General features: G+C 44.2%; 1 protein-coding gene across 1 annotated transcript in view; it reads right to left on the bottom strand.

Moving 5' to 3' along the window:
• SGPL1 (sphingosine-1-phosphate lyase 1) overlaps nucleotides 1-13608 on the bottom strand; it is a 53597-nt gene that overhangs the window by 16414 nt on the left and 23575 nt on the right. Inside the window, exons 4-7 of the mRNA XM_051823813.2 lie at nucleotides 11108-11175; nucleotides 6145-6292; nucleotides 3485-3561; nucleotides 2026-2154 (exon numbers count right to left, since the gene is read on the bottom strand). Of these exons, the coding sequence (XP_051679773.1) occupies nucleotides 2026-2154; nucleotides 3485-3561; nucleotides 6145-6292; nucleotides 11108-11175 (422 nt within the window). The remainder of the gene's footprint in view (nucleotides 1-2025; nucleotides 2155-3484; nucleotides 3562-6144; nucleotides 6293-11107; nucleotides 11176-13608) is intronic.

Below are 13608 nucleotides of genomic sequence, written 5' to 3'. Positions count from 1 at the left end.
CAAAGGGCTGACGCACATACCGGATTCCGTAATTTACCTGCCCTCCTGTGGATAGAAGCCAGAATCATTTCTGGTTTTGAGCTATTACAAATAACACTACATTGTACATTCAGTACTTGTACATACATCTTGCATATAATTTTTCTAGGGTATATTCTGGGTAGCAGAATTTCTGAGTTATAAAATACATGTATCCTCAAGTACACAGGATAAAAGAAGTTCAAGCTCACATGGGGCAGGCATTTAGCCTAGTGGTTGACACCAGCATCCCACACTGGAATCTATACGTTTGATTCCCAGCTCCTACTCCGGACTCCAGCTTCCTATTAAGGCAGACTCGGAGAGGCAGTGATGGCTTAAGTAGTTGGGTCCCTGTCACTCCTGGCTCCTGACTTTAGATTGGCTTAGCTTCAGCTGTTGAGGCCACTTGGGGAGTAAACCAGCGGATGGAAGACCTCTCTCTCTCTGTCTCTGCCTTTCTGTAACTCTGCCTTTCAAATAAATAAATCCTTAAAAAATCTTTAAAAAAATTAATACCACTTTTAACCTATTGAATACTTACATGTTGACTTTCATGGTATGAGCATGTTAGTTAAAAGCACACTGCTTGGGGCCAGCATTGTGGTGTAGTTGGTTAAGCTATCATCTGTGACTCCAGCATCCAGTATGGGACTGGTTCCTGTCCCCACTTCTCCAATTCTGATCCAGCTCCCTGCTAATGTGCTTGGGAAAAGCAGCAGACGATGGTCCAAGTACTTGGGCCACTTGCCACCCATGTAGGAGATCCAGATGAAGCTCCTGGCTCCTGGCTTTGGCCTAGCCCAGCACTGGTCATTGTGGCCATTTGGGGAATGAACCAGCAGATGGGAGACTGATCTCCCCCACCCCATCTCTCCATCTCTTTCTAACTCTGCCTTCCAAATAAATAAATAATGGATTGTAAACATATGTGAGAGAACTAGCACCTCCAGGTCGCCACCACAGCACACTGAGTTAAATACAGTTACCCTATACAAGCTAAAGTTTGGTTTTTTTCCCTAGAGAAGGCAATGTCAGTTTACAGTGACAAACTCAAACAGAAGTTTGTCCACCACAGTTCAGGAAAACAAATAATGATATATTTGAAAAAACAGAAGAAACAAGGAATCCTCCTATGTGTTTGTTTTTGTTTTTTTTGTTTTGTTTTGTTTTTGTTTTTTGGTGTTTTTTTGACAGGCAGAGTGGACAGTGAGAGAGAGAGACAGAGAGAAAGGTCTTCCTTTGCCGTTGGTTCACCCTCCAATGGCTGCCATGGCCGGCGCACCGCGCTGATCCGATGGCAGGAGCCAGGTACTTCTCCTGGTCTCCCATGGGGTGCAGGGCCCAAGCACTTGGGCCATCCTCCACTGCACTCCCTGACCACAGCAGAGAGCTGGCCTGGAAGAGTGGCAACCGGGACAGAATCCGGCACCCCGACCGGGACTAGAACCCAGTGTGCCGGCGCTGCAAGGCGGAGGATTAGCCTAGTGAGTCGCGGCGCCGGCCCCTATGTGTCCTTAAATACAGCGACACTCCCTTTCTCATTCCTGATGCCAACTAAATGATGTCTGGTTCACAGCAAAATAATAAACTTTCAGCTCAAGTATAATAGTTTAGCAAAAAGACTGCTAGGTAATTCAAAAAACTATATACAGATAAGTAGTTGGTAGGTAGTGTGTGGGTAGGCAGGGGAGAAAGGGAAGAAAGCAGAGAGTAGATGAGGTAAAATATTTATATTTGATGAGCCTAGGGTGGTTTTTAAACTATCACAGCAATTTTATGTAGAATAAAAAAAAATTTTAATAAAAAGGTAAAGAGATAAAATATCTAGAAAAACATATACCAAAATGTTGATACTTTATGAATTACAAAATTACAAGTAACATTTTAAAACTGCACTTAATCTGATCTTTCTACAATAATCATAAACTATATACTAAAATATTTTAAATAGACTTCTATTTTAAGCTAAAAAAAGATTATTGCATGTTGCTTGCACATACTTACACACCCACAGGAATCCGGTCCCCCATTGAACAGGGAGCAAGCGATTCTCACAATCTCAGCTTCTATCTTACGTAATCCTGGGAAGATATCTGGATGTAGTGGATTACTCCATGCAAAATCCCCATAAGCCTGCAAAGAAACGCAAGCAGATGTGAAGCCGGACAACTGCACTGGATCAGACACAGAATCCTGCACTGCACCAAAGTATTTAGGTATCAACACAATGCTAGGAACTAGAAAAAAGGTCAGATGTTCCCCAACCAAAAAAAATCAACATACAGAAGAGGAGACAGATACTCAAATAAATAAATTATTTTACAATGTGGCATAGGCAGAAGTACAAATGCACAGGCTATAACACTAAACAGACCAGTTTGAAGTCACAGCTTTGCCTAGGACTTTTAGTTGTGTGGGTCAAATAACTGTCTGGGGTTCAGCTTCCTCATCCACCAAGAGGGGAAATTACGGTCTGCACCTAGTAGGGTCTGAACAATAATTAAATCACACATAATGCATGCAAAGCCCTTACTAGTGTCTGTCCAGCATCAGGCAGCTGCAGTAACTGAGTGCAACAGTAGCTTTACGTGCACAGTGCAAAGGACCTTGAAGAGGGACTAACTCCCTGAGTGCTCTGGAGTATCTGCCGAGTGGAACTTTGAGAGCAGGGGTTCTTCACTTGGGACATGTGGGAGAACAACGTGATCAGAGTATTGAGTAAAGAGGTAAGGCAGGATTAATGTCTACGTGGCAAATAAAAGCAGTGGTTAAAACAAGAAGCGGGAGCTGGCTCCCGAAGGCCTTGTATTCTCTGCTACACAGAGCCTGGCTCATCCCCTGGATAAGGAGGCAACTGGAAGACTCTAAGCACAGACACAAGAGCAGCATACCAAGCTACCGCTGAACAACAACGTGCACTACTTAACAGGGTGTGAGAACGGCTTCATAACAATGATGCTGAAACAAAGACTGCAGAGCTCATCTGTCCAATCTCAACTGTGGGCGATGAAGTAGAGCTTCAAAGAGAAGCCTGATCAGAAATGAAAAAAAACTAAAGATAATTCTAAAGTGGACAAAGAATGGTAATTACCTGACATGTGAGACAACTGCACATCTCAGGTCATGTGACTGGAGGAAATTATAACTACGTGTCCCCACCTTGTCTCTTATCAATCACTAAGTATCCTACCATTAAAATCCTCAAACGACAGGCCACCTTTCCGAGTGACACCTATGAAGCCTGGACACACGCAACATTACTCCTTACAGACCGAAGGTGTCTTTGACAGCATTACACACACTTGCATATGTTTGGGCAAACAAACACTTTCTGTTTCTATGGTTTTGTTAACAATACCTTTTCCATATGTCACTTTTTTAAACTGCAGAAGTGTAGAGGAAGGTCAAGGTCACACAAACCAGCACAGGGCACCTGCGCTGCCCTCCAGCCCCCACCACTCACCTTGACGAGCAGCTCAGTGAGCTTCTCCTCGCCACTGTACACTGCTCCGGAGGCCTTCCCTTCTTGCCAAAAGACATCTGCAGAGAAAGGTGAGGGCACGGGTGAGTAAGCAGAGATCACCAGGAAGGCAGGTACTAGCAAAGCAGAATCAGGAAGACACTCCTCTGGGTGCAAAAGAAAGAAAAAAACATCAGCTGAAACCCAGTGGCATTCTCACAGTAAATCAAGGAACAAAGAATGTCAATCCACAGCTACCACAGTCAGATAAAGAGGAAAGCTCATCCATTAGTATGGACAACTGTGTGAAGATATTAACAGCACCCATAGCAAGATAAGAGACCATCAATTAGTGTCAACAACAATGTGGGAAAGGAATAAACAGCAAGGAGGCCAATAAAGACAGCACTGCCATATCCTCAACTGCCTTCTAACAGCAGGAAAACTGTCCTTTGTCTGCCGCCACTTCCTGTTCTCAGCAGAGCTTCACAGTGGCCTTTTCTGCAATGGCTTCCTCCTCCTCTCCCATCCTAGCCCGACACGGGGAAGTGTGGAAACGGCTACAAGTAGTCAGTAGAAAAGAACAAAACAAACCATGAGCAGGAATGAATCACAGGCACCCTCTTTTCAGGGGCCCCACAAAACAGCTTGCTTCCAGCAGCTTATGTTGTGTCCTGCAAGACTAGAACAGTGAAGTCCCTGACCAGAATACAAAATCAGGTTTTTCACTTCCTGTATGAGGTGCACCCCAGAGACATTCTACACAGCCCAACAACCTGTTGATGCAGGTGTCAGTCTTCTTGCTACAGCATGGCTATGGGTAGTGAGAAAGCAATCACAGAAACACACTAGCTAGAAGCTGCACACACCCATGAGCTCTACAACCAACGATCTGCAGGTCTAACGAGAGCAGAAGGCTGAGTAGTGAGCATTTGGACAAATTCCTCATGCTCACAGCAACCTGCCAAGCTCCGCCAGCTGCCAGTCTGATTTGCACTCTCTTTAGAAGATGCTGATAGGTACCATGCTTGTCTTTGGACCCATGGTGACCAGCCTCTCAAAAATAGTACACAAGGTTTCATTTCCTGTTCTTTGACTGGTGCCGCGGACAGTGATCTAAAAACTGAAGGGAAGGAAATCGGGTGGCAGCAAACAGCAGCCCTCAAAATCACAGAAATATTTAAGACAGATCTCAGGGTACTAATCTCCTTGTTTTATGTATTCTATTGCCTAAACTGTGTCTACTTTTGTGCCATCTAATGGCAAAAAACTCAACACACATCAATTAGAAATTTTACAAGGTATTTGCTAAAATGCAACATGATATCCTCGATTAGATCCTGGATTAGTAAAAATGACATGAGTATAAAAACTGATGAAATGGAAATAGAATTTATAGTTTAGTTGATAATAGTGTGCCAATGTTAATTCTTCAATTTTGACAAATGTACCATGATTATATAGAATATTACTATCAGATGAAGTTGGGTGAGTAGCATATGAGAAATCTCTGTCATCATTTTTCTACTTTTCTTTTTTCTTCTAAAGATTTACTTATTTATTTGAAAGTCAGAATTCCACAATGAAAGGGAGACACAGTCAGAGATCTTCCATCCACAGGTTCACTCCACAAATGGCCACAACAGCCAGGCTAAAGCCAGGAGCCAGGACCTTCACCTAGGTCTCCCACGTGGGTACAGGGGCCCAAGGACTTGGGCCATCCTCTGCTGGTTTCCTAGGCACGTTAGCAGGGAGCTGGATAAGAAGTGGAGCAGCTGGGACTCGACCGTACCCATATGGGATGCCAGCACTGTAGACAGCAGCTTAACCTGCTATGCCACAGCACCGGCCCCTCTGCTTCTCTATACATCTAAAATACTACCAAACTAAAAAGCTTATTTCTAAAAGTATGACTTCAACCTATAATAAATATGCATGTGTTTCTGTTAGTAAGAGCAGCAACAATAGTTAACATTTATTAAGCACTTACAATATGACATGCTCTATCTACCATTTACACTTAAGATCTCATTTAATCTCAACTATCCTTTCAGATAAGTAGACTGTAGACACACAGAAACTGTGGCATACAAAATTTGTGTAACTCCCCCAAGGTCATCCTTTCAGTGGCAAAACCAGGACATAACTCCAGACTGCTTCTACAGGCTACACTCATAACATTAAGCTACCTGGTCAATCTATCCCTCCCACCACGATCACAGACATGTGTACCCACACTCACACACTGTACTCCAACATTCTGAAATGTATATACAGATAGAACTGTCTCTATACCTGTGCATATGGACAGATATAAACCTAACACCTGTGTTTACCTTTTGATTACGGAAATACAGTGACTTTTCCTTTGGTGCCATTATACTGATTTCACAATGGATTCTTTTTAAAACACAAATACACATTTTATTCATGCTTGTAAGAGAAAACAGAACCAAGTTCCACTGTCTAGTATTCACTTGCCTTATAGATAAAAGATTAATCTAACATAATTTTCAAAAATATTAAATTCAGCCTGAGAGAGAGAACAGGCCCTCCTGACCATACGCTGGTAGTAGCAGGGATGAGTTACTAACGTTCAAACAGTAAGTGACCCCTAACTAGCCATTTTACGGAAGCAGACCCTGTGCAGGCTGAGCACATACCCATAGAGCTGTACTCCTTGAGTTTCTCCAGAACTGCAGATGAGCTTAGACCCTGGGAGGGCAAGGCTTTCACGTACTCCTTGTTCACTTTCAGGAAGGACAAGTGCTTGTTAATATCATCCTTGGTCTGGTTCAACTTGGCTTCAATCTCCAAAGGAAAGAAAGACAAGGTTAGCAAAGAGTGCAGTACAAAGAACAGAACAACCAGTTATAATGTCCAGTCAACTGAACTAAGATCGCAGGTTTCTTCTTAAAAACATGTGGTGTGGGGCAGGTGTTGGGTGCAGCAGTTAAGTCTCAGCTGGGACACAGCATCCTACACCAGAGTGCTGACTGCAGTCCCAGTCTTGGCTACTGCACTTCCTATCCATTACTGCTACTGTGTACCCCGGGAAGCAGCAGATGATGGCTTAGGTTCTTGTGTCCCTGCCACCTACAGAAGAACCTGGATGAAGTTCTGGGCTCCTGGCTTTGGTTTGGCCCAGCCCTGGCTGCCGTGGGCATTGGCATACTGAATGGGCACACAGAAGGTCTTTCTCTTCTCTCTTTCAAACAAAATGAGAATACACAAATAAGATTCTTTTCAAAGATCCAATGATATTTCCACTGTTCAGCTGTTTTCTGGCATGTACAACCGTCTCCCAGAAGTTTGGAAGGCTAACCTCCCTAAAGGTCAAAGATGCACTGAATTTCCCCACACCTCTTTTCTCTGCCCTGTTGACATCACCGCTGCTAGATCTGGTTTGCATTTGCTGAGCTCAGCATTTCTCTGAGGGCAGTGTTTGGACCTCGTTCCTGCCTTGGCAGCAGATACAGTATGTTTGTGAGATAGCAAGAAAGGTACAGTCACGAATAGTAGTTAGGAAAACTAGGCAAGATGTAGTAAAAAAGGTTGTGGTCCTGTGTAAGTGATGAGTTCCTTCCACAGAGCATACCAGGAATTTGGACGGCTCACATGACTCTCTGTACACAGGCACAAGGATTAAGAATGGCCAACAAGTCTGCATTCTAGCTCCTTAGGGTGCTATGGACAGCCTGTACTGCCTGACCGTGAAATGCTAGAAGAAACTAAGGTCCTTTCGGTAATGTAATTTATCAGCTGTGGTTACTGCTCTTCCAGGCTCCCAGCCTCAGCTTCTGAGTCATTGTCTTTCACTCCTTCACCCATTCAACCTGCTTAACAAGTATGTGCTGAACAGCTACCGTAGGATAGGTATACAGAGTGAATAAAACAACATGGTGAAAAGAAACCTCTGTTCTCATGAAGATTATTGTTAGCAGGAGATACAGAAAGCAAAATCTATGTAATAAAAAGTACTGGGGGAAAAAAACAGATCAAAGTAGGGAGGCAGAGTGGCAGGGAGCTATTCCTGGGCAGAGACTCTTGGGCAGAGAGACTACATGTCACAATTCATGCCACAGTACTAGTTTCAACAATACAACAGGTCTTCCGAAAGTTCGTGGAAAATACCCATTATGAAAAAACTATGCACAGACTGCCAATTTTCTTTGCATAAAATTAAACTTACGTTTAACTCAAATTTTCTACAAACTTTTTTGAAGTACCCTCTCATATTTGCTAACGTGTGATGCCTAAAATCTCTAATACAGATTTTTCTCAGCTGTAGCCACAGACGAGAGCACAAGAGGATCTTAGATTTGCACACTCCCTGTTCCCAGCCGCCCCCACGAAACCACAGGGAAAGGTACTTCTGCGACATCTGCAAGAGTCAAACAGGCAAGGTGGGCAGGTAATAGGACCACAATCCCAAGTAATGCCGGTGCATGACAATAGCACATGGAGATATTTTTAAAGTTGTAAATAAAAAACTATACAGCATAAATGGCGACCATGCACCAGAAACAAACTGTGAGAGCGGAGCTTCCATGTATAAACAATGCTGTTCTCATAGAAGACCAATAAAGTCACAATGCCGTGTGACTGTGTGAGAAAACACTCCCAATCCTTGCCTCAGAGCCTCAGCTGCACTACTCAATTTTACTTTCTTCACAGCATTCATTCTAAAACGCAATTCTTATGGGCTTGTCTTTCATACTAAAACGTAAGTTCCATGAAAGGAAGGGTTTGGTCTAGCTCGCATCGAGCAAAGCATCTGAGGCTCAGCTGGTACTCAGTGAACACGTGTTGAGTGCAGAGTATGAGTGAGAGGAGGAAACAGGCAGGTGCACCTGCCCACACACACATGAAACAACACCGTCCCTAAGACTCAGAATCTGCTACTGAAAAACGAAGGGTGAGTGGACAGTCACTAAGGGTCTTCCAATTCTGTTCTTTCCTCTAAATTTAAGAACAGGTTCTGGAATCCTAGTATTTTTTTCTCTCAAAATCTAGAAACTGAAGTAGAAAAACAAGAAAGGAAAGGACAGAAGAAACGTAGGCGTGGAAGGAAATCCCACTGTCCCGCGACTCAGTCCATCTGCACCTTCCTGCCCGCTCCATCCCTTACTCTGTGAAGACTACAACTGATGATTCGAAGGTTCAATATGATTTAGGGAGCAAACAGAAGCCTCACTGCCCTCAGCACCCCTGCTACCGCTTCCACAAGAGGAAATGAACCTGCAAACAGAGATTTCTAGGACGGTAAGCACAGTTACCTGACTGGATTCAGGCCAAAGGCTAAAGATACTTGCCATCTTTTCTGGTTTTGTCAGGAAAAATGAAGGGAAATTAGAAGTCAGAAGTGAAAGGAAACTTGAAGGTAGGTAAGGGTGGGAAAGAGCAAAAGAAGGGCTGGTGCTGTGGCTCAGCAGGTAAAGCCACTGCCTGCAGTGCAGCATCCCACATGGGTGCCAGCTTGTGTCCTGGCTGCTCTACTTCTGACCCAGCTCTCTGCAAATCTGCCTAGAAGAGCTTCAGAAGATGGTCCCAGTGCTTGGGCTCCTGTACTCACGTGGGAAACCCAGATGAAGCTCCTGGCTTCAGATTGGCCCAGCTCTGGCTGCTGCAGCCATCTAGGAAGTGAACCAACAAATGGAAGATCTCTCTCTCTCTCTCTAACTCTGCCTTTCAAATAAATAAATAAATCTTTAATTTAAAAAAAAGAGCAAAGGAAAGCTGAGGGGCAAGACAGGGCATTGGGGAAGAGGCAGACACCAAGGCCTCACCTGCCTTCTGCAGAGCTTGCAAGCAGCCTGCCCTGTTTCCCTGTTTATCTTTTTATTTTTTAAGATTTACTTTACTTATTTGAAAGGCAGAGTAAGAGAGGGGGAGAAACAGAGAAAGAGCTCTTCTATTCGCTGATTCCCTCTCCAAATGGCCACAACTGCTGAGGCTAGGCCAGGCTGAAGACAGAAGCCTGGAATTCCACCCAGGTGTCCCACCTGGGTGACAGAGGCCCAGGTACTTGTGCTATCTTCTACTGCTTTCCCAGGTGCATTAGCAGGGAGCTGTATTAGAAGCAGAGCAGTTGGGAGACCAGAACTCCAGTGTGGAATGCCAGAGTCCTAGGCAGCAGCTTAACCCGCCATGCCACAGTCCCAGCCCCTGCCCTGTTTATCTTCACCTGTGATACCACCTGCCCTTGTAGGAAGGGCAGAGGTGGTATCTTCTCAGTATGAGTGAGGGCAGATAAGGTATGGAGAAGGAAACAACTATACTACAAAGAATACAAAGAGCAAGAGGACAGATATGTTATCTCATTACAGTTTTATACCTGGGATCACCTATCACACCAGGGGCCCAAGCAGTCCCAACTGTTTTGTAGGAAAGTTTCACAGGAACACAGCCAGGCTCATTCTTTTTTTTTTTTTTTTTTACAGATAGAGTTAGACAGTGAGAGAGACAGAGAGAAAGGTCTTCCTTCCATTGGTTCACTCCCCAAATGGCCACCACGACCAGAGCTACGCCCATCCGAAGCCAGGAGCCAGGTGCTTCCTCCTGGTCTCCCATGCAGGTGCAGGGGCCTAAGCACTTGGGCCATCCTCCACTGCCTTCCCGGGCCACAGCAGAGAGCTGGACTGGAAGAGGAGCAGCCAGGACTAGAACCCAGCGCCCATGTGGGATGCTGGTGCCACAGGCGGAGGATTAACCAAGTGAGCCACGGCGCCTGCCCCCAGGCTCATTCCTTACCCTACCTTCCTCTTTCCTTTACAGGGGCAGAGTTGAGAAGCTGCCACAGATACAGTAAGAACAGACATCATAGAGCCTCAAATGTTTACTAGCTAGCCCTGGAAAGTTTGTCAACCCTGACCTGAACCATGTAATCACCCAACTCCTAGATAAGTATCTACATTCACCACAGCCAAATAATGTTCTGAAGCACGATAACACTTAAGTCACATGCTCTAATTTTGAATTTTTCTTCCTTAACAGACTTTTCTTCTGTCCTTTGGTCAAACATGTTGGAGAAAGGGTTAAGTTTGGGATTCTCAACTTGCGCCCTTTGGAGTGTGTGTATGTGTTTTCAAGATTTATGTATTCATCTGGAAGGCGGACTGACAGAGAAAGGGAGAGTCAGAGAGATTTCCACCAGCTGGTTCACTCCCCAAATGACCACAACAGCATGGGCTGGGCCAAGATGAAGCCAGGAGCCAGGAACTCCATCTGGGTGAGTGCAGGGGCCAAGGCACTTATGCCATCTTCTACTGCTTTCCCAGGTGCATTAGCAAGGAGTTGGATTTGAAGTGGAGCAGCTGAGACTTGAACTAGCATCCATATGGGATGCGGGCATGGCACACAGAGCCTTAACCCACTCTGCCACAACACAAGCCCTTTCTGTGGTTATCACCCAGATAGCTCTCTGTTACAGGGGCTGCCCTGGGCAGTGTAGGACGGTTGGTACCTCCTTGGCCACTGTCCACCAGATGCCAGTATCACTCTACTCACCTCATCACAACCATGGCCAAATGTCCCCTGGAGCTGGAGGACAGAATTATACTTTGCCTTTGAAAATACTAGGTTAAATAAACACAAAGAGAAGAGATCCAGGTAGATTCTACTTACCTTGCGGCCAATAATAGGCATCTTTCTGGTGAGCTTAAACCATTTTTTTTTAAATCTTGACCACAAGCCTAAAAGAAACAAATGTTGTATTATTCAAGTAATAAGTGGATAAGGCCTACTAGGCCATGTGTCTCCCACAACCTAACCTGCCTTCAGATGGCAAAGGTAGTTTCTTCCAAAATAAAGACTTTTTCAATTTGATTTTTTTAATAAGTAATATATCTAAGTTTTGTATTACAGAAGAAAAGTGAGCACACACAATGATGATTTTCTTTTTCCTGCGCCTAGCCCCAGGGATGCTCACCTCACTGGAGGTGAGCACCACCTCAGCTTCAGTCCAACCTTCTAGAGCTTCCAGAGTTCCCTCATGTGCACACATTCCAGTCTCCATTTTACCCAAAAGGTGCCATACTCTAGTACTAGAATAGACCTTGTTTTTCAACCTTAAAGGTGAGAGCTTCTTCATTCATTTTTATAGCTGGAGTATTCCATTATACAAGTTTACCATAATTCAATTTGCCCCTTTCTAATGGATGTGGGTTGTTTGTAATATTTCTCTGTTATACAAACCATGCCAAATAAAGAACCTTGTAACACACACTACATGGTATACACACATGTCATCTACAAGATGTACCCCAAGAACGCCAAGGTCAAATGATGTATGTATTTCAGAGTATCTGACCCTGCAAGGTGTCCAGAAACCTCACATTTCTCTTCCCTCTGCCCAGCATGTGACCAACCCATATCTGTTTTCGCATCAACACTCTGGTCTCTCATCCAACACCAGTCCTATTAGCACTGACTGGACCTAAGAAGCCTTTCAACACCAAGGACACCAATCAGGGTCCGTTCCGTCAGGCAGCACAAAGGACAAATCCAGAATTCTAACCTGCCAGTTACAGCAATCACAAAGACGGCCGGCATCTAAATAGACTGGCCTGCCTTTCAACACATTCACATGCAACGTGTCTCCTCTGGCGCTGATGATAACTTTAACCACCTATGAGGTTAGCACACGAGGCGTTATCTCCCATACAAAAGGCAGCACTGAAACTTCCCAAGATCTGATGACCAGTGACCGAGCAGGGATTTAATTCAAGCCTTCATAAAGACGTCTTGCACGTTTGCTGGTTGGTTCTGCTTAGGACGCATCCCTGTCTTTCCATCTCCCCCGACAGTGCCTCGCCCTGTAGGCACTACTGTAACTGCCTGGGACAAAAGCAGCTGAGACACAGACTGCACAGTAAGACAAAGGGACTGAAATCACATGCTTGTGGTTACTTTTTTCTCTAACTCTTGAAGCACTTCCTTCCTGTCCTATGTCCTACATATTGTAATATACCACTGAGATATTATTTTATGTAAAGCAACTATATCCTCTTCTCTCATAAAGCATTCTCTATGTTGCAAACTCTTCCCAAATATATTTTAACTGTTATCATAAGCCATCAAATAAGTATACTCTAAATTTGCATAGTTAAACTTCTTGTTAATAAACTATTTCTGACAAAGTTAAACAAACTTATTAATAAGAAGACAAGAAGTCTAAAATTCAGCAAACCAGTCATACGACTAGGAAGAGGACAAAATAATAGAATGAGATTGTGAAACTTGTGAGAAAAAAATGGTACAGGGCAAAAAGAAAAAGACACAGGATCAGAAATGGAGATACTTAAAATGAACAGATCATGTGGTCATGACCTCAAAAGTAGAAGTCGGGGCTGGCGCTGTGGTGTAACAGGTAAAGCCGCCGCCTACAGTGCCAGCATCCTATAAGGGCGCTGGTTCGAGTCCCAGCTGCTCTACTTCCAGTCCAGCTCTCTGCTGTGGCCTGGGAAAGCATTAGAAGATGGCCCAAGTCCTTGGGCTCCTGCCCCCCACCTGGGAGATCCAGCCTGGCTCCTGGCTTTGGACTGGCTCAGCTCTGGCCACTGTGGCCATCTGGGGAGTGAACTAGCAGATGGAATACCTCTCTCTCTCTCTCTCTCTGGGTAACTCTGACTTTCAAGTAAATAAATAAATCTTAAAAAAAAAGAAAAAAAAGTAGAAGTCCTAAGAGGCACAGAAAGAAAAGTAATTACAATTTTCTAGCAGTGGTTACTGGAAGCTGGGCAGGAGGGTGAGGCTTATGGAGGTATTGGCCAAAGGATACAAAATTCCAGTTACATGGCAGGAATCAGCTCAAGAAATCTATTGTACATTATGGTGGACACAGTAAGTAATGACAATTTCCAGATGGGAAAATTGCTAACAGAGCAGGAAAGTGTTTCCACCACAGAAAAATAAGGACATGAGGTAACATATACATTAATCAGCTTGACTTAGCGATGTAAACATATTACAAAATGTCACATTATACAAAGGAATTTTTGTTCATTAAAAAAAAAAAAAAAATAGGAAATGCCATTATAACAACAGTGCATGGCTCTCTACAAGTTCCTTTCATGCACATGACATTCATCCCCCTCCACCTGTGAGTGGGTGAGGCAGGCATTACA

This window comes from Oryctolagus cuniculus, chromosome 15, assembly GCF_964237555.1.
Source record: "Oryctolagus cuniculus chromosome 15, mOryCun1.1, whole genome shotgun sequence".
NCBI lineage: Eukaryota > Metazoa > Chordata > Mammalia > Lagomorpha > Leporidae > Oryctolagus > Oryctolagus cuniculus.
Note: the sequence above shows the minus strand (reverse complement) of the source record. Positions and strands in the feature narration are given on the sequence as shown.